Below are 19754 nucleotides of genomic sequence, written 5' to 3'. Positions count from 1 at the left end.
GGCCTAAGCCACAGATAACTTTAAATCAGATGCCTGGGCAATGGCAGACATCCCAAGTTTAGATCTCTGGTCACCATCTACACCCCAAAACTTCAAATCTGAGCCATAGAGGGGCTGGAAGACCCCTGAGTGACTCCATTGTTTCTGGGTGTGCTGAGAAATGCTTGTGTCCCAAGAAAACACAGCTGCCATGGGGAAGGCACGTATGGTGGTCTGAGTCATTGTCCAGCTTAGGGAAGGTACGAAAGGACGTTTTATCTTCCTTGGTGAATGCTCTGGTACTATCACAACTTGTTTTTTTTTTTTATTTGCAGTGGTTTTCTATCCCTTTTGCTGTGATTCTTTGCTTACAAAATAGTAAATGGGTCAAGGAGGAGGAAGGTGTAATTTCTTAGTGCTAAGCGATGGAAGAATTGGATCTGGTGCTCTCAGCTTGTCCCTCACACTGAGTCTCACCAAGACAAAGTGGAAAATTTTGACAAGTGACATCACTTTATTTTGGAAGTTGACAGGATCTCAAAGTGAACCGAAGAGACTACAGAGTTAAAAACTGAAGCTGCAACAAGCTGAAAGTAGAAAAATATACTGTATGTAGATACAAAGGCTTGTTGAATGTTATAAAATGTACCAAAAGTTGTTTAAATAAGCACACACAATGTCTTGACATGCATGCACTTTATCCTTTGAACTCCAGCTAAGCAGCAATTTCTGATGCAGAAAGCTTCCCATCCCTATGGGTAGGGGAGTCTGAGGAGATGAAGTATCTTCCCCAACTTCCCTGGTTCCTGGAAACAGTTTACCTGAAGGCAATCCCTAACTGCAACAGAGCCTGAAGTAAAATAAGAGTATTACATTCTGTCACCAGAGGTGAGGAAGGTGTCTGAATTCCTTGTGCACAGGAGCTGTGATTTGAGGGTGCTGAGTGAAACATGCCTGATGCCCTACTTGCCCTGTACTGTCAAAATAACCTAGAAAGAAACACTTTTAGGTTCCTGCCTCTGCTGAGCTTCACAGTGACTGTTGTGAGGGAAACGGGCATTGAAGATTTCTTTTGCATGAGTTCTGTGGTTTTCGTCTCACACCTGAAGTGAGGCAGTACCATAGTGGCCAGGCTGACAAAAAGAAACATGTACCATTTTTGAGTTCTATTGAACTCTATTTCTCAAAGCACTTAAAAGCTGAGGCAGAAGCAGCACTACTGGGAGGAAGATGGGAAACAGAAAAGTACCTTTTTTTTTTTTTTTGGACCACTGAGACTTTAGATCTTGCTTAAATTTTCATTCCTAAAGAGACTGCATATAGGGCATCAGTTCTTAAATAGGTTTCATTCCTGTCCTAAACCAGTTTTGTCTTCAAACTTTGAAGCTAAATTAAGTTTAGCTTAAAATCAGCTGTGTTCTTTTCTAGAAAGCCTGAGTTTTGGCAGTGCTAGTACCATACTTATAATGTAATAATTAAACAATGAGTTTCTGACTTGAAGTTCACTTAGAGCAAAAATGAAGAATTGAGTATAACTGAGACAGGTTAGGTATTTTTTAAAAAATAACTGTACCATCCAGATTTAAAAACAGCAGCAGCTAAATGCCACCAGTGGGAATTCATTTATCCAGCTGGCAGAGTATTATACCTTGTACAAATCTTTTGTATGCAGATGTTGACATCAGGCTTTAAGAGTCATCTTAGAAAGTTCTTTAAATACACTGGTACAGTGTATTGCACTTGCAGAAGAGTTACCTCCTGCAAGATCCTGCTCATAGTGAATTAAAGTGCCCATTTTCTCACCAGGAATAGGAATGTCACCTTGTCCACCAGATTCTGATTGCAGCAGAATACATTGAATTTTATTTTCTTGCATAATTTTGTGCTTGTGTATTATTAGAAGGCTATACCCTGATTGAAGGAAAAAATTCAAGAGCATGAAGGCTTCCATTTCCTTATCCACTCTTCCTAGAAAAAATAAGCACCACCCCATACCCGTAGATACAAACAGCTTCAGGCTCTCTTCAATGTGTGCAAATTAAATATCCAGAAAGTATCCATCAGAATAAATCTGGCTCCCATTCTGCTTGATGCCACTCTTCAAAGGTTGGAGTCAGCATGTGCAGCAGACCCATGTTTCACTTGGCAAGCAAGGACAGCATCGTGAATACTGTGAAACAGCAACTCTCTTGTTACACTTTTATCAAAAAAATTCAGTCTTGTCAGCTCATTTGTCACAGGGTCTACAAAACAAAACCCAAACATGGCATCAGTGCATACACTTAAGTACAAAGATGGAAGATAATGTCATTCCAGGAAGAAGATGAGAACTTGTTCTCTTGTTACTAAAAATTTGAAATAGCCAGGTGCATCACATGCTACTTCTACTCCAAACAAGTAATTCTCTTATGCAGACATAGACAGAGGCCTGTTCTTAGCAGAAGATGCTACAGTCCCAAATATCAGATACAGGAACATTTCAGGCCTTTTTCCTTATTACATTACCACTATGATTACATTTTATATAAAGTGCTGATACTACTGAGGCACAACTGGCAGCAGGAAATTACATAGTAGAGGGAAAGAGATAAAATACAATTTCTCACATAAAGCTCACAAAAAAAGAAATCTCAACTCACCACTACAGCTGGCAATGCAGACATAGACACCAACATCGTTGTATTTTTTTATGATCTACAACAGAGTTAAGCTGAAGTTAAATGCAGATAACACCATCATATACATCACAATTCTGGAAGCCAAATACTGAGAAATCTGCACAGTATGCATTCCCCAGTATTCAGCTAAAACTCAAAGAATTAAACCAATGTAGGTGAGATATTGGACTGTATTTAAGCAGGCAGTAATGTTGCATGCTGACAGGTTCCTTATTAAGTAACTGACAAGTTTTCTGTGGGTTTGTCTGTGGAAAAAAACCTACTTACTAATTTTAGTGTTTTTGCTCCAACTGAATCCACAAAATTCACTGGGGTGAAATCCAGAATTAAAGAGTGAATATTCGTTTTGGGCTCCACAAAGTGTTCATGTTCATCAAGAGACATGTCTTGTACACTAGAATCTGCAAATTTTCCATTCACAGGTAAGTCATCACTTGCTATCTCATGTTTTGCACTTGCTTCTACGTCGTTCGTCTGGGAGAGAAGATGAATAAAGCTCAAAGGCAGTCAAAGCTTTTTCAATGTACATCCCTTTGCTCCCCCACTCATGTGTTCTTAAAGTCTTTAAAAGGTGAACAGCTCCTGGTCATACAGAAACTGGCTTGACATGCACACACACTTCCATATCTTCTGTATATCAAGGTTTGTTCTCTATGCCCAGCCTTTTTACAGTCACACACAAGCAGCTTAAAGCTGTTATCTCAGGACTGAATTACCCATTTCCTTCAAACACTGACACCTGTTCATCTTTACTGACACATTTTTACTCCATTTCCTTGTCTTATCCCTGGCTGATTCCATCAAGAACTATATATTCAAAATAACAGCAATTGGGCTCTCAAGTTAGGCTTTTTTTAGGTTTCTCATGTAAAATCACACACCATCTCCCACCATGGCAGTAAGTTTAAACACGCATAAAAAGTACAAGCACATCCCAAATAACCCTTCTCAGTGTATCTTGGCCATGCCAGGATTAGCAGAGGGGATAGCACCTTCTTATTACAGGGGCTGCTAATTTGAATTAATTTTATATTATCTTATTTCTACATTATTATTCCAATTGTGTGGGGAGGGATAGAGGCAGGGTCCCTTTGATTTCTGCCAACACCACTGGTGAGACAGCATGACAGTGAAGAGCTTCTGTGCCACTCTGTGCTACCTGAATGAAATCAAGGTCCAACACAACTATCCAATACAGCAGTAAGCCTCTGATCCTTACACTGTTCCTTCAGCTACCTGTCCCCACTGCACAGCACTTGCTCCCTAAGCAGCACACCTTGTATAAAACACAAGAGTGGTAACACCTGAAAGCAGCCTGTAAGCTGATAAAGCAGAGGCAAATATTTACCGAAGAGCTCACGAGCTTCAGCACAGCTTTCTTTCCGTGCTTATTTGCTGCCTTTATCTCCCTGGCATGGCGCTTCTGGGCTTTTCTCCTTGCTGCTAATAAGGCACTAGGGTCCACTCCAGTCTGTCAGGAGAAGAAAGTATGATCAGAGGAGATTCAGCTTGTTAAGATGGCACTGGAGTATCAATTTGCACTGAATTAATTACTGCCATAAATTTAAACAAGAAGCCTGCACTTTCCACCTTCCCTTAGTGGGGCTGAGAACAGTGTAAAGAAGGAATCATCTTGGCAAGCACTGTGTTAACGAGATGAGGGAAAGATGCATCTCATTCTTTTCTTGAAATCAGATAGTGTCGTGTTTCAACCAAATGCTGATTGGAGTGCAGAGAGCAAAGGGGAGAGAAGTGCATTTGGACAACAATCACCAAGATCTCTTGTTTTGTGAGGGCAAGTACCACCCACCTGTTTTGTATAAGACTCTCCACAGGAGCTACAGAAAAATTTTTCAGAAGTTAGTACAGGCACAGTTGTCACTGGGTGGTTCTGCTGTTGCCACTAGCACCCAGTGAAAGCCCAGGTGACACAGGCAGTGAGGCACACCCTGTGTGCCTGTCATCTCTCATGAGAGGCACTAAATGCCCACAGCATTCCACGGCCTTACACTTAGTAAAGTTATTTACTCAACAAGAAAACTTTTATTCCCATTTTGTTTTCAGCTCAACAACTAGCTTCCTGCTGAAAAAAGAAAAAAAGGTTTGACCGGTTTGTGCTCTGCACCCACCACTTTCCACTCACGAGCAGACAGTATGAAGCTACACTGTCAGCTTATTCCCTCCCACCATGTTGTCACTTCCTAAGATAATTTATAGCTGGCTGGAAAGTAACCTTCTCATATTTTACAGATCACCAGGGGCTGCAGGCTGAGAAACACTGTGCTGGGCTACACTAAAGGAGCTGAAAGGTGGTAATGTTTCAGAAGCCGGTTTGAATTTTCAGGACACAGACATTAAAGAATTTACTCACCTTTTTCCTCAGTGCGTTTCTATATGACTCACTATTAGCAAAATAAAGAGATGCATTAGCTTGAAATATTTTGATTCCAGGATATTCTTTAACCTAAGGAAAATATTGGATGTGCACAGTTAAGTAGAATAAAAGCCCCTGTGTGATCACAAGACACATGAACATGCAGCAGTACAACAGCCAACCCTGGACGGCTCTTAGCACGTGCCAGATAAGGTTGGCACTGTTGTAAGCAAAGGCAACCAGGAGATCAGAACCTCCCCCTTTCCCATTGTAAAACTGCACACTATCAATGCCTGGTAACATTTCTCCTTCTATATTACACAAAATGTACAACCATAAAAAACCCTAAATATTTGCAGTTCTCTGATGTTGCTATTTGCAGCTGGTATTACCATGAGGAAATCATGCACTCCTAGAATTGCTTGCTTTTAGCTTCCCTTTCTACAGGCATAATAACTTATTTCCCTCTCTCTCTTTCTTTTTTTTTCTTGACTTCCCAGGTACCAAGAAAACCAACCTTTCAAATCTTTAGTTTTATCCAGACCTTCTGACAGGTCTTGATATTCACTTCTCTCCCCTACCTTAAATGCAGCCATCTCTAAACAGGCTGAACTGTGACATTTTGCATGCAAATGACCTGGCCAGCAGCAGAGACCCAGCCTGCCATATGCTGCCAACCCCAACTTTACCCAGGAGGAAATGCTGACTGCATTCAGTGTAACAGAAACAGAGTCTCCTCTCCTTTGCATACTGATATAAATGTGTGCACTCATATTCCTGCTTTGCATCATATTCAAAGCAGAACTGCTTTATCTTTTTCCATAGGTTTTTACAGACTGGTTCCTCAGTAAAGGAGGATGTAACTTTCATAGCAGCATCTCTGAGAACATAGGAGAGAGTGCAGAAAATTGTAGCTGCTGTTTGAGAATAAATACAGCATGTTTATATCCATCACACTGACAACAATGCTTTCATCAACTTCTGGTTGAACAAAATGGCATATGAGAAGCTAAGTGCATGGTGAGCAACTGTGCCATTAATCATGTATATTTAATGAGCAGGGGATGGGTGGGATGTTGTTTTTAACAGTTTGTGCAATTCTTAAGAGCATACCAGTTTGCATCCTGGGTTCCATGGATTCCATGCACTTCTGCCACACACATAAAGAAGGTGGCGTGGTATGCACTTGTGTACACAGCAGGTTTAGCAGTGGTATTCCAAAACACTTGGACAATGGAAGTATAAAAGTACTTTTGATCACTGCCTGGTAAATGTACATGCAGTACAAAGAGCCTGCATTTTGAACAAAGCAGCTTTTACCACTAAACCTAAATTTATTTCTTTCAACACAGGTGAATGCTCAGCAGCCAGCCCTGCACATGGCTGCAGTGTAGTAGGGTAAAGCAGCAAATTGCCACAGCTGTCTTTGCTCCACTGAATTAAACTACTCAATGCAGAAGAGCATGCTCCTACCTCTTCATATTCTTCCACGTCACAGTAGATGTCAGTGTTAGGAATCTGACCAAGGATTCTGTATTCAGGGCTAGAGAGAAAGGAAACAAATATTTCTGTATTATCACTTATAAAGTGGAAACCTGAGTGTTTAACACAGACTGGAACTTATTTTAAATGATCATTCTGCAGAGCCTGTCTGGTACAGGATTATCTAAACATGGTTAAATGCAGTGAGCAGTTTATGGCAGAACACAATTAAAATATTTTCTGTCAGTGCAAAAACTATTTATAAGCTTAGCACCAAAATGTTATTTTCTGAAAAGCAGGAGTCAAAGCATGCAAAAGTACAGGGCAAATGCTCTGCAGCACCAGTTGGTGCAACTCTATTGACTGTCTTGCAAATATGCAAACTCATACTGGCAGAAAACATGCTGTAATTTCAAAGAGCCACTCTGCTCCCAGGACAATGCCTAAGCAGATGAATATTCTCAACTCACAAGAACTGTGACAGCAAAGTACATTACTGTTCTGTTTGCAAGAATAAAACAGTATAGAGATGGCAGAAAAATACTCTTATTTATGCAGACTGGAAATCTCACAATTTGCCTTCATGCCAATGCAGATGGAACCAAGACTTGTACACAGTTTCCACCTGTCCCAGACCTTAAGCCCAAAAGCCGCACATGCCAGTCCTATCCACACAGGCAAGAAATCATTTCTCTGTAGACTTAGAAAGCTTCACAATAAGAGCTTTGTCATTTTGAATAGGGAGAAGTGACTTGAATAGCCACGGTATTTCACAAATTAGAACTTTCTTTTAAAATACCTAAGCATGCATCCCGTGATAACCCGACACAACTTCAGCTTGTCCATGACAATTAGTGCACACAAAACATAATCATGTACTGAAACTGGCAACAAGAAGATTTAAATTCTAAACCCTAAGCATTAAAAAAAATAAACAAGATTAACCATTATGAGAAATGAAAAATCTTCTGTTTATTACTACGAGTGCAAGTTCATGCCCTCTAAAAATTTCATTCTCAGAAACAGAAACCGTGAACCCTGGGTCAGAGCCAAAGGGCATGACCTATATTAGAAAGGAAATTCCATACAGCGTGCAGTTGAAGAGGGTGGAATGGACTTCTGTTTATTTGCACCCCTTAAACAAACAAAACCAAATAGAAGATCAGCAAACACTTATTTTGATAAAGAAGAAATCTGACCTTTGTGTTCTGTAAATAACGGTTATCATTGCAAATGTTACTGCAGTAAGCAAACCATAGTCTAGTCCCAGGAAAAGAGAAGCCAGAAAAGCTACCACCCAGATGGCCTAAAACAAAGAAAAGGTCTGAGTTATTATGCATCCTTTCCTGTTAAAAACAAAAAGCAACAGCATAACCCAACCTCAAAATTTATGTATCACTTCTGATCAGGAACAGGCTCTAATGTAACCCATCATGATGCCAGATGGGAATTGCCTTAACATTTCAGAAGGGCATAAAAGCTCCAGGTATTCTAACATCTGACTGTCACAATATTAATTAATGCCTTAAGTCCTGTTCTCCAAGGAACCCTGTTCGACCATCAGACTCCAAATAACTTAGGATAAAAAAAAAATATTCAAGGCTTGCAAGTAGCTCTAACTCAGTTCCATCAACCAGTTCACTCAGGAGAGAAATGCCACCAAAATGTTCCCTCCAATGCACTTTTAGCTCTGGTCCACTCCAGCCAGGTTTTTGGTTTGTCTTAAAAGATGGCAAATACCTTCAAATGGTTTTTTCATTACTGTGCTTTCAAATTCTTCTCAGACCTTCCCACAACCTTCAGTGCAGTTCCTATGGCAAAACTGCCAGAGTTTTGCTTTTACTGCAACCAAACTACTTCTGACCTGAGTTACAAGACTGTTGAGCAACAACAAAAATATTCTTGCCTCCAACAGATCACTCTCCCAGGGTACTTCCAGCTTCCTGTCTTATGTTCATCTGCAATACAACACTAATTTGTAACTCCTTGGTAAGTTTCTGTGCTGTTTTGGGAATAGCAACTAATTTAATATAGTAAAATATATGCAGTGAGCTGTGCAATACTTACCAGCTCGATCTTACTGGTTCTCCAGAAGCGCAAGATATCTTTAAACTGTTTAAGCATTCCCTTTAGGTTCACCATGACAATTGCAGCTAGCACTGCCTAAGAACATTACAAAAATGCAATTTTCAGAAGTAAAATAATGCCAAGTAAGAACTTAAAAAAAATCACAAATAACTACTTCTGTGCTTTATAACTGACATAAGTCCACTGAAGAGATGTTCTATTTAAAAACCCACAACTTTTTAGGTAGTTCAGTGGACATGTGCTTTTACTGCATCTGCAGAAATGGCAAACAAGTTCAGTTCAGTTTGATTTACTCTTTCCTAGCAAGAGGAATCACATGCTCCTACACTTCATGCTGCTACACTTACAGTGCCTGAAGCAGTAGACTATAATCTCAAATTCATGTTTCTCTACAACATACTGAAACAATTCCTACAACAGTCATATAGTTGTAAACCAAGTTCCAACTCCTATAACAAGAAACAGGAATTGTGTATCATCCTTTTCACATCACCAGAAACAGACTTCTTTTTAAAGTCAGAAATACACTTATTCACATAAATGTATTTTTATACAAATAAGTATAAACTGCAGCAAACCAAACTTATTATGCTGAGCCATTATACAGCCCCAGCCTTCTACTAGCCAAGCTGTGACTTCTTTTTAACTTTTTAACCTCAACTCAGAATTCCTATGATACAATCAAATGTGGCCAGCAGGACCAGGGCAGTGATTGTCCCCCTGTTTGAGGCCACACCTCAAATACTGTGCTCAGTTTTGGGCCCCTCACTACAAGGAGAACATTGAGGTACTGGACCAAGTCCAGAGGAGGGCAATGGAGCTGGGGAAGGGTCTGGAGCACAAGTCTGACAAGGAGCAGCTGAGGGTGTACAGCCTGGAGGAGAAGAGGCTCAGAGGAGACCTTATCACTCTCTAAACTGCCTGAGAGGAGGTTGTGGCCAGGTGGGGATTAGACTCTTTTCTGAAATAAAAAGTGACAGAATGAGAGGAAATCACCTCAAGTTGTGCCAGGGAGGTTTAGATTGGATACAAGGAAAAGTTTCTTCATGGAAAAGTTTGTCAAGAATTGGAACAGGCTACCCAGGAAGTGGCTGAGTCACCATCCCTGGAGATATTTAAAGTAAGTAGATGCGGCACTTAGGGACATGATTCAGTGGTGGGCTTGGCAGTGCTGAGATAACAGCTGGACTCCATGATCTTAAAGGTCCTTTCCAACCTAAACAGTTCTAAAGAGGAATTGCTTGAAGGTATTCTAATGTTCTAAGGACAGAGTCCAAGATATCCAATACTAAAAACAACAACAAAAAGCATGCTGGATCATTCAAAACATTATTTATTTCTAGGCTAATTTACAGCAAAAATGCATACAAAATTTAAAGGTTTCCAGATCAAAGCCTAACTGTTGTTTACTAACCCTCTCACAATCTCAAATTATAGCAATAGTCATGGGCCTCTACTCACAGTCGATGCAATACCTAATATGGAAAACCTTCTTACCTGAGGAAGTGGTTCAAAAAGGTATCCAATAGCCACAATTACCAACAGAACCATAACTGCAGAGAGTGCACCTGCAATCTGAAGGAAAAAAAGCCAGAGATTACTTATAAGTGTCCCCAAGGGGAAATACTACTGATTAGCTAACCCCTTGTGCTTTCAACAAGGCTGATTGTTCAAATGTCTTGATTCTTTCCATTCAGTTCACCCATTTTGCCTATCATGCTGCTTTCTATCCTGATCCAGTCTGGATTCAAAACATGGGAAATTTATTATTTCTTCTGGCCCAGACAGAGAAATATAGCCATCTGGATAAGCTTCAGACTTTACTGTTGGAGCTCCAAAGAGTAAACATCCTTTGGCTCAGGATTTGGGTATTCTACATACCTGAGTTTTTCCACCGGTGCCCTCCTGGACAAGACTCCGAGACATTGAGCACGTGACTGGAAAGGTTTGGAAAAATGACCCCACAGAGTTGCATATTCCCAAAGCAATAAGTTCCTGTGTTAAACAATAGAGCCAAAAAAGCCAAAAGCAATTATACCTAGCAGTGGTACCAAGCTGCAACTATCCACAGACATTAACAACCACATCTTATTTACAGTGCTTTCTAGCAACATCATTGTAGAGAATGAGCAACCTAATTGTAGCTTATACTTGTAGTTCTCACACATGCACAAACTGATGCATGTTAAATAAAGTTTCTAAAGAAATGCTGTCTTTGGGTAACAGAGCACAATGACATGAAGGATGAGATTGACCTGACAAGATGTAAAATTCCATAGGGAAACTTCATTTACTCTCAGAGGAAGGCAATAATTTTGATAAGGGGGGAAGAGCTGTTCTGTGCTGTGTCAGATGTGTGCTTTAGATGTGCTACAGCACAGGAACTCTGTCTCCCTTGACACCACAAGGATATCTACCAATAATCCAGTTGAAGTATTGATTCTAAATTGCACAGGAAGGCTAAAGTAGGTGAGGAGGGCACATAATTTTCATTTTAGGAAGTCCTAAACACAGTTCTTATCACTCAAATCATGCTCAGAATGCTAAGTACAGACAGGGCTAATTGCTGCCCCAGAAAATTACAAGTTGCCCATTTGCAATGGGCAGGAATAAAAAGAAACTATAAAACTTAATGGGAATTTTTAAACTCTAGACAAGAATTCTTTGACACATAAGGTACTGTATTTATGGCATGGGACCTCTATGCTTTGCTCTACTACAGAAAGCAGAGAAAATGTAGCTGCTCACCAGGACAGTATGGCCAAGTAATGTCTATCCCATAAATTAATATTCATGTGCATGTCCAAGTATAGTAGAAGCAGGTTTCCCAAAATTAAGCTAAAAGTGAAACTTGTTATTTAAACACAGCCAGAATAAGAACTTAAACTAATTCCTGGCCTTTAAATGTGGCATGATTCCACTATTCCACTAAAACCCCCTCATTTTTGCCAATATCACACTCTACTTTAATGATGTAACAAAGGTGCTACCAAGAATTTTCAACAAAGCAACCCTGCTACTTTTACCTGATTCCCATTGATGGTGTAACCATGTTTAAGGGCAAAGATCTTGGCCATTGATACAGCCATTGAAAATCCAACTATTGCTATTGCTACTGCATCCCCAAGTATTGCTGGGCTTAGATGAATTTCAGGAACTGCTGGTGCACGTAACCTTGGAGATGAAATTAATATTTAAATATTAATATGATAAGAATCAAATGCAATACAGAAAAGACAGAGTCTTAATAAGAATGTATCATCCCTACCCTTGAGGAATATTCCCAACAACATTCACTTTGTATGACTCATTCAGATTCATTCCAGCTGAGACTCCTGTGCCAATAATGACCTAAAAATCCACAAACACATTTGTAAACATTATCTAAAAAGAGATAAAGCCACCTGAAGAGATATAAAGGTTAGCTGACTATGATTAATACACACAAGGGGTTACATTTATTTGTCAATCAGTTTTCTATGAGTTAGGGGCTAAAAGAGCAGACAAAAAGTCAGAAGCATCATGACTTTCCATTCATCATGTCCAACTCATCCTGATTTTATAATTTTTTTTGTAAACATTTAAGTGGAACATGCTATATGGCATGATATGAATCACTCAAATTCCCTTTGCCTAAGACAAGCTCAGGCAAATTAGTGTATTGGGAAAATTAAGTGCAAAGACATTCCTGCTTGTGTGCACTGCCTTATTTGCATGTGCCTTTTACCTGTAAAGAGAACTGATGCAACAGCAAAGAATGGAACAGTGTTTTGCTATTGCTTATCAAAAATAATCTATTATACCATCTCCCTCATCTCTCACTGGCATCCCTTTTCTTTGTTCCTTCTATCTAGATCAAGCCTGTAGCTTCAATTATTCCTTTTCTTGATTCCATTATGTGCAGGCTTTTTGAGAGCTGCAGTAATCTGAGAACTCATTTTTAAATCAAATAACTTTTAAAGGCAAAAGGCTGTCTGAGCTGTAGGCTTTATGACAGTCTGTTTTATACAGGTATTTTAGACTAGTTGTTTGAAACAGAATCAGTGCTGCAGCCAGTTATCAGTCTCAGAAATAGAGAAAGGAAGAAGTATTTAGTCCTGATGGTTCCTGCTCTTCTTTCTGCTACTGCATTTCAAAAAGTGAGCAAGCCCTGCAGAGCCTCTGAACAGGCATCTGTAAGGACCTTCCTTCAGGAAAGGGTTCTGAGCTCTTGGACTCCAAGCGGGAAATGCACTCAAGACACTCTGCATTGTCTTGCAGAAAATCAGTCAGGTGCCCGAACTCCTAGACAGAGGTTTTACAACACATATATGTTTACCCATTGCTAAAGGGGACTGGGGGTGTTTAAATTGTTTTTCAATTTTTCTTTGTGACTTTATGCTCTCCATATGGGCATTCCAGTTCTTAATTTTAAAATAATCCAAATCTTCAATTGGATTAAGGCTCAAATGAATTATGTCCAATGGAAGTTACTCTCAAGCTCAGTAAGATAAAATAGAACATGAGATAGTTTCCACAGCTTTAGAATATAATTTAGCCATAGAATTTCCCAGCTGGCTTACCACAATGATCTCCATAGGAATAGGAACTGGGAGCTTCTTCTTAAACCGGAGATTGATTGTCTTGCCAATCAGCAATAGAACAATGCATGTTAATCCAACAATCAATGCAGCAATATTGGTTGTTGTTATTTTTGAAAACACAGCAGCTAGGGTCTGTAACATACCAGAAGCATCATAATTATTCTTAAGAAACCAGAATCTTCACGGAGATTTGCCACAAAAGAGCAAATTATACGTTGCTTTTCAGCTGTGGCTTCATTCTAAATTTATAACCACAGTGAACCAGGTCCTCACCAAAATACCCATTATTCCTACAAAACATAGAAGACTCGAATATCTCAGTGAGAGAAATGCACTTGAATCATTTACAATATCAGTGTTGCTTGAAAAGGGCAAAAATTTGGAGAAAAAACTTTACTGAGGTAAAAAATCGAAACTAAACCAAGTCTCTCATCCTCAGCATTTTCACACATATTCTTCAGGGGAAGTTACCTGAAAGCAATAAATGCAAATTCCTTCTAATACCTTCAAATATTGTTTGGCAAGTCACATTTACTTAGAGCTGCATAAACAATTCTAAAACAATAAAGCTGCTGGTAGAACTATTGAGGTTGCCATAACAATATGGCTAAATAACAGTGATCCTGCAATGCTGCTGAACTGGCCATTATTCCAAATACCTTTTAATTAAAAACGCTTACTAAAAGGGTGTTAGAAAAAGTCCTGCTGGAATACACAAGTTACCAGAGGGTAAATAATTCCCCACACTGATTATTTCTCCTTCTTCCACTGCATTAAAATAAATAAATAACCTCTAGAGAGGCCTTTGAAAGAAGACAAACATACTCCTCCTTATGCAGATTGAAAATTGCAACAACTATCAGGATATTATACATTCAAGATGTCCTGGAAGTACACATCCTGAATTTATAACTTCCCTTCTATTTGTTTGGCAGTTAGTATGACTGGTTCCCAGTTTAGTGAACTGAACAGCAAATTTTGGAATTAATCATTAATGCAGACTTGTTTGCAAAAGGTTTGTTATATCTGCACAAACATACAAAAAGATTTCCACAAAGTATTTTCTATAGTCTACATGTAGATGAAATCCTGAAGCTTCATTATTGCTGAGCCATCAATCAGCTCAAAAGCTTAGGTTTTCACAGACATATGAGATCTTCCCTTTTCTTCCATTTAAGAGTGGAAAGATTCTGAGAGTAGCATGTCCTAGCTTTGCAGAATATTCTTGATTTACAGTGAAGCATTTCAGGAGCACATTTCCCCCTAGGGCACAAGAGACTTGCTTAATGAACAATATCTGTCCACAGTACGAAACTACAATCAGCAGAATCCCAAAATCTGCCCATCTCAGACCGTATGGATCTATCAAGTCACACTTTAGCTGCACTTTCTGATATTAATACATTGCTATGGTACTTAAAGATTTCATACCCTGTGTTCAATACTGAAGATTATTCTACTTAGTGCCAAAAACATAGAAACAGAAAAAAGCTTAGAAACCAGACAACCCAGAATTTGCATGTATAGTAAGTGTAGTTACTCACATATACAACTGAGAGGGGCCCACTGTACCGGCAGGTCTGGATGCCAAGGAGATACTTTAATTGGGAAATAAAGACATGAACTGCAGCTGCAGTGGTGAATCCTCGCACCAGAGGCTCCGTTAGATAGATGGCCACAAAGCCAAATCGAAGGAAACCTAAACACAACTAATGAAAAACAGAAGTGTCAAGCATGTGACTCCCACTATAGTCTGGATACAGCACACACACACACACACCCCTCTCCTTTCCTCAATGCCCAAGCCAGATCAGACAATCCTGAACTTGGCGTTTTTAAAGCCACAGTTCAGTAAGCAGCCATCAGCACATCCAGTCTTCCATGGCACTGGCAGGTCCAGTGTGAGATATGGGTATGTATGTATGCATTGTTTGTATGCATTTATGGACAGATTAGAGAACACCAGTTGAGTTTTTCTGATGGGATAAGATCCCATTTTTTTTACAGTCCAGCTAAGATGCCAGATAAAGTCCTGCCTCCAACACATCCATCCCCAGTTCCGTTAGGTGGCTGCCATAAAGTAGCCTGTATCCTACATGGAGCAGTGCAGAAGCACAAGTCTGGTTACAGGGGATCCACTGTGACCCAGGACTCACTGCAAGTCCAGCAGCAGCTGCCCTTGCAGCAAACTATGAGCACATACCTGGATAAGTCCTGAAAGAAAGGCGAGAGCCACAGCTACCTGCACCCTCTGGGTATCCTTAGCACTGTAATATTCAAGGACATCTGTAATATTAGTAGAATTAAAGTCCAGAGTAATAATTTCTTCAGGCACTTCTCTCACAGCAACACCACCAATCATCATACTAACCACAGCAAAAGTGCCTGAAATAAAAGGGAGAGGAAAGCAATTGCTTAAAATCCTGGCAAGATTTTTTTTTTAGGAGTGGTTCTTATTGAGATATGTAGATTTAAACTAAAATAAGAGTTTTCTACCTTAATAATATATTTTTAGTCCCCAAATCTGCTCCAACACTGAGCACTATTAAAGCCAGTTAGATGGTGAACATACACCTCTGCAGTAGGTAAACACCATCATTTTTTTTCTATCTCAGTTTCTATATTGCAGATTAAAGATTCATCCTGGCCACACAGACAGCTGGCTGCAGCAATGAAAATCATAGTTCAGGAGTTTGCAGCACTCATCTCTAAATCTAATCTGATACAAGATGCCCTTCTACTGCTTCCTACGTAAAATGTATTGACTAACAATAAAAAGTACTGCTTATGTTCCATACATTTGTGTTTCTCCTATGCACTTAAATTTTAATTTATGGAAAACCATTACACTTTCTATTTCTCCAGTTTTACTTTTTACAGCTTTATTAAACATACACACACACATAGACAGACTTTCAGTTATCCATATAGACATACCTATTGATATGTGCCTGGAGGTTCCAAAAAAAGTATATAGAAAAACAGGATAAAATGAAGAATATAGCCCAAATACTGGGGGAACAGCTGCCAGCAAAGCATAGGCCAAACCTAGAAAACAGACACAAATATGTATGTTAAGTAAACAACAAAAATAAACCATCTTAAGCAAAGGGATTTCAGCCTAAAACTGAACACACCTAATAGGAAATCTAGATACTTTTTCTGGGTTTAAATAAGAGGAGATCTTTCAGTGAATAGTCTTTAAAATGTATAATACTCTAGGGGCAGTGCCTAGAAACATGATGGTTGAGTCAGGAAACCAAAGTCTCTAATTACAGGCACTGCAGGTGTGTGTGAGTGTTTGTGTGTGTGTGTTTTGCCTTTGTGGGTGGAAGCACTCCTTAATGGTCACCAAATACCTTCTGTTGTTTTTGTTTTCATTTGCAGAAGAATATAATTAGAAACACTCAAACCCTCATAACAAGTGGGACACATTAGACTTTCTCTTCCTTTTCTGATCAGACATGGTGTTCATGGAAATCTATAACTGGCTAAACAATTTCCTCCTCCCTCACCCCAGAATGACTGGGATGACGTAACAGTTTATGCTTCCACAAAACATGTTTCAAAATGTAAAATAAGCAGAGAATAATTTCTGACAATCTGTAAGGTCACAGAGCTTATACAGTCTGGTACTCTTCCCAAAAACTAAGTCCTTTTTGTCATTAAGCCCTGTCCAGTTCCATGCAGTGGAATACAAGCCACATAATTCCTATCACAACTGTGGAACTGAGGGGAGAACAGCTCTAAAGGACACTAGGGAAGAATATCTCCCACCCTCTGTGTGACTCAGGATGTGCTTATCATGGGACCAGGCTCACAAGCAAGCAGTGTACACCATGTGATATGGCACATAACTGTCCAAGCAGTTCCAGCCAAAACAATAGTTCTGCACAGCTATGTTAATGAGAATTGACACCAGAACAGAACAAATGGGCCTCAAGGAGAAAACATTGTACCCTGGCTTGGTTCTGCACTCTCACAAGTGCAGGCTGGTAACACCTGTGTTCTTGCCACACTTGGGCGGACTGGTCCAAGTGAGGGGTAAAAATCACAATGGGCCAGTGCAAATTCCAAGCAGAAGCAATGGTTCACCCACCATGGACAGTCAGTGATACTCAAAAACACCTCTCCCTAATAATTTAAATTGGGAAGCAAAGCATCACATTCCAAAAAAAAGATCTAAACTAAAGGGATCTTCTGTGCCATCCAAGTGCTCTTGTGCAGTGTATTAATTCACAGGACCTTGTTCTAGCCCTGAGCAGTGTCTGAGTCCTAGCCAAAAATTCATATTCTCACCAAAACTGGACTGATGATATCATTTATTCTCTTGCTCAAACGAGAATTTCATTAAGTGAAATTCATCCCACATATATTCTCTCACCCAAGGGGTACCTCTCCTGACATCAGCAAATACCCTGTATTGTAACAGCCTAGCCTTTAATATGATGATGAACTTATCAGTACAAATAACCAGAACTGAAAATCAGTGTTAAAACTGGGAGGGTGGGTCTGTGTGAAGTTCTTGATCTGAATATCCTTTTATTCCCTTTCATTTGTACTGGCATTTTTCAAGATTATCAGTGCCAATGAAATAAAGAGATATTGACTTGATAGGAGGCCATGGCTTAAACACTGTGGTCATTGTAGTTCTGCCTGGAATGATTCCCAGGCTTCTTTGAACTCATGCTTGCTATAATTATATCCATTCCAGAAAAATGAAAGTTCAACTTTTGTGTTTTTAGAAAGGGAAAGATTAGGAGCAGTTTAAGGGCATGTTTAGAATCATCAAATGAATAGTGTTTATTTTAAAAGAGAGCATAAAGTTCACTGCCGACCACTTAAATTTTAGTGTTCTTTCAGGTCACAACATAAATTATATTTCATAATTTATGAAATTATGGCAATGTTTGTGTCTAGTATATGACAGATATGCCTAAGAGTTAACTACATTAAATATCAGTTTAAGATAAGCTGATGCTTCCATGTGTGGAATCATAAAACTTACACAAAACCAAGAAAATACAAAAAAAAAAAAGAAATTATCTGCACAGACTAAGTTAGGGTATTTAATTATTTTAATGGGTTACCACCTATTAAAATCTTAGATTTACAGTTGAATTTTTCAGACCTGCTTCAGCCTAAAGCAGAAAAAATGAGGTGCAAATGTGAAATAAGTCAACACAGAAGTAAACTTATATATACATAATTACAACACCCTCTGGACAGGGGTCTGCACAAATCAAAGAATTTCCTTGACTCAAGACCCTCTGGAAAAATCTACTGAGACTGTGGCAGCTATTGTGAAGCTGCCATTCCCAGAGCAGTGGGCACTCCATATTGCTATTTTCTGTAGAAGTGCTGCTGCTTTCTAACCTCCTGAACATTTCTGAAACTGCTAATAGTAAGTGCCAGACTAAACAAAAGATTCTACTGGTCCATTCACCATGAGCTGAACAGAATAATGAATACCAGCTTTCTCTGTCTTCCAGAGCCTGCTCCTGCTTCAGGACTGGGCTCCACTTAGGGTGACACTTCCAAGTAATTTAATAGAAACTTCCACAGATTTTCAGTCTTGTTACTTTTGATAATTTTGATTTATTTCCACCACATAAATGCCTGCTACTATGGTTCCAGCATAAACTCGTGACTTCTTGCCTTAGGGATCAGTCTTTGAATTCTTGCATGTTCTTCTCCGATTAAATTCAGTTTGGTTACTTTGTCCCATTTGCTCTCTGAAACATAATGTCTATGTATCTGTTAGATACTGCTACCCTGTGTAGGAAATTTGCCATGACTTTAAGGACAATGTGATCAGTAAATAATACTGCACGTTCAGCAAAAGTATAGACATGCACTTAAAATGAAAAACTGGTCTGCCACTGAGAGCTGTGGATACTGATTAGAGAGGGAGCTTTTTTCAGAGTTTGGTGCATATCACTGACTTGCAGTTTTAAGGGAATCACCATTCTGGGCTGGTCTGCAGAATCCATGCTGACCTCCACACAGAGCCTGTTTCAGGATGCCAAGAACTGCCATAAAAGCACAATCAGAAAAAGCAAGGAAGAGATAGTTAAATAAAGAGGTACACTCACCTTGAGGAAGCTGCATGATTCCAGTGCTTATACCTGAGATAATGTCTCCCAATAAGTATTCCTTCACTGGGTAACGAGGAAGCCATTTTAAAATTGGTAAGAAACCGTAAAGATGGGACTTGGCTTTCTTAGAAGAACAACTGGAAATACAAAGCAGAAAGTTAGATACTAGCAGGAGACAAACAGGTTGCAAAAATTCTCTTTCATCCCTATACAAGAAAACAGCTCCTTTACAGGCAGGCTCAGACTCCTGATGACAGTAATTTTGGACATGCTTAAGCACAAACAACTATGCCTCCGGTTAATTTAGCCCTTAATCACATGATAGTGCTGTTCACAAACCTTAGGGAACTGGAGAAGAGAGCAAACGTCTTGTGAGCCTGGAGGTCAGTGGGAAGTAAAACTGTTCCTGTACATATCACCTTCTCCTGAGATCACTCCTAGTGACAATCCCCTGAGCATAACTTGCTTCCTG

At 39.5% G+C, this 19754-nt stretch overlaps 1 protein-coding gene across 6 annotated transcripts in view; it reads right to left on the bottom strand.

Moving 5' to 3' along the window:
• Nucleotides 1–470: 470 nt before the first annotated feature.
• Nucleotides 471–19754, bottom strand: part of SLC26A5 (solute carrier family 26 member 5) — a 32275-nt gene continuing 12991 nt past the window's right edge. For 5 of the 6 annotated variants that reach the window (XM_056507173.1, XM_056507136.1, XM_056507156.1 and 2 more), the window contains 17 exons: nt 19280–19419; nt 16122–16232; nt 15388–15569; nt 14729–14893; nt 13164–13316; nt 11870–11952; nt 11628–11775; nt 10483–10596; nt 10099–10176; nt 8581–8676; nt 7713–7819; nt 6505–6574; nt 5029–5121; nt 4006–4128; nt 2925–3131; nt 2619–2673; nt 471–2222 (listed from right to left, as the gene is read on the bottom strand). In XM_056507173.1, coding sequence (XP_056363148.1) covers nt 2080–2222; nt 2619–2673; nt 2925–3131; nt 4006–4128; nt 5029–5121; nt 6505–6574; nt 7713–7819; nt 8581–8676; nt 10099–10176; nt 10483–10596; nt 11628–11775; nt 11870–11952; nt 13164–13316; nt 14729–14893; nt 15388–15569; nt 16122–16232; nt 19280–19419 — 2068 coding nt within the window. In that variant the 3' untranslated portion in view covers nt 471–2079. Of the gene's footprint in view, nt 2223–2618; nt 2690–2924; nt 3132–4005; nt 4129–5028; nt 5122–6504; nt 6575–7712; nt 7820–8580; nt 8677–10098; nt 10177–10482; nt 10597–11627; nt 11776–11869; nt 11953–13163; nt 13317–14728; nt 14894–15387; nt 15570–16121; nt 16233–19279; nt 19420–19754 lie in introns of those variants that run through there. The other variant, XM_056507164.1, reaches the window with a different exon arrangement.

This window comes from Oenanthe melanoleuca, chromosome 1A (assembly GCF_029582105.1).
Source record: "Oenanthe melanoleuca isolate GR-GAL-2019-014 chromosome 1A, OMel1.0, whole genome shotgun sequence".
In the NCBI taxonomy this organism is placed as follows: domain Eukaryota; kingdom Metazoa; phylum Chordata; class Aves; order Passeriformes; family Muscicapidae; genus Oenanthe; species Oenanthe melanoleuca.
Note: the sequence above shows the minus strand (reverse complement) of the source record. Positions and strands in the feature narration are given on the sequence as shown.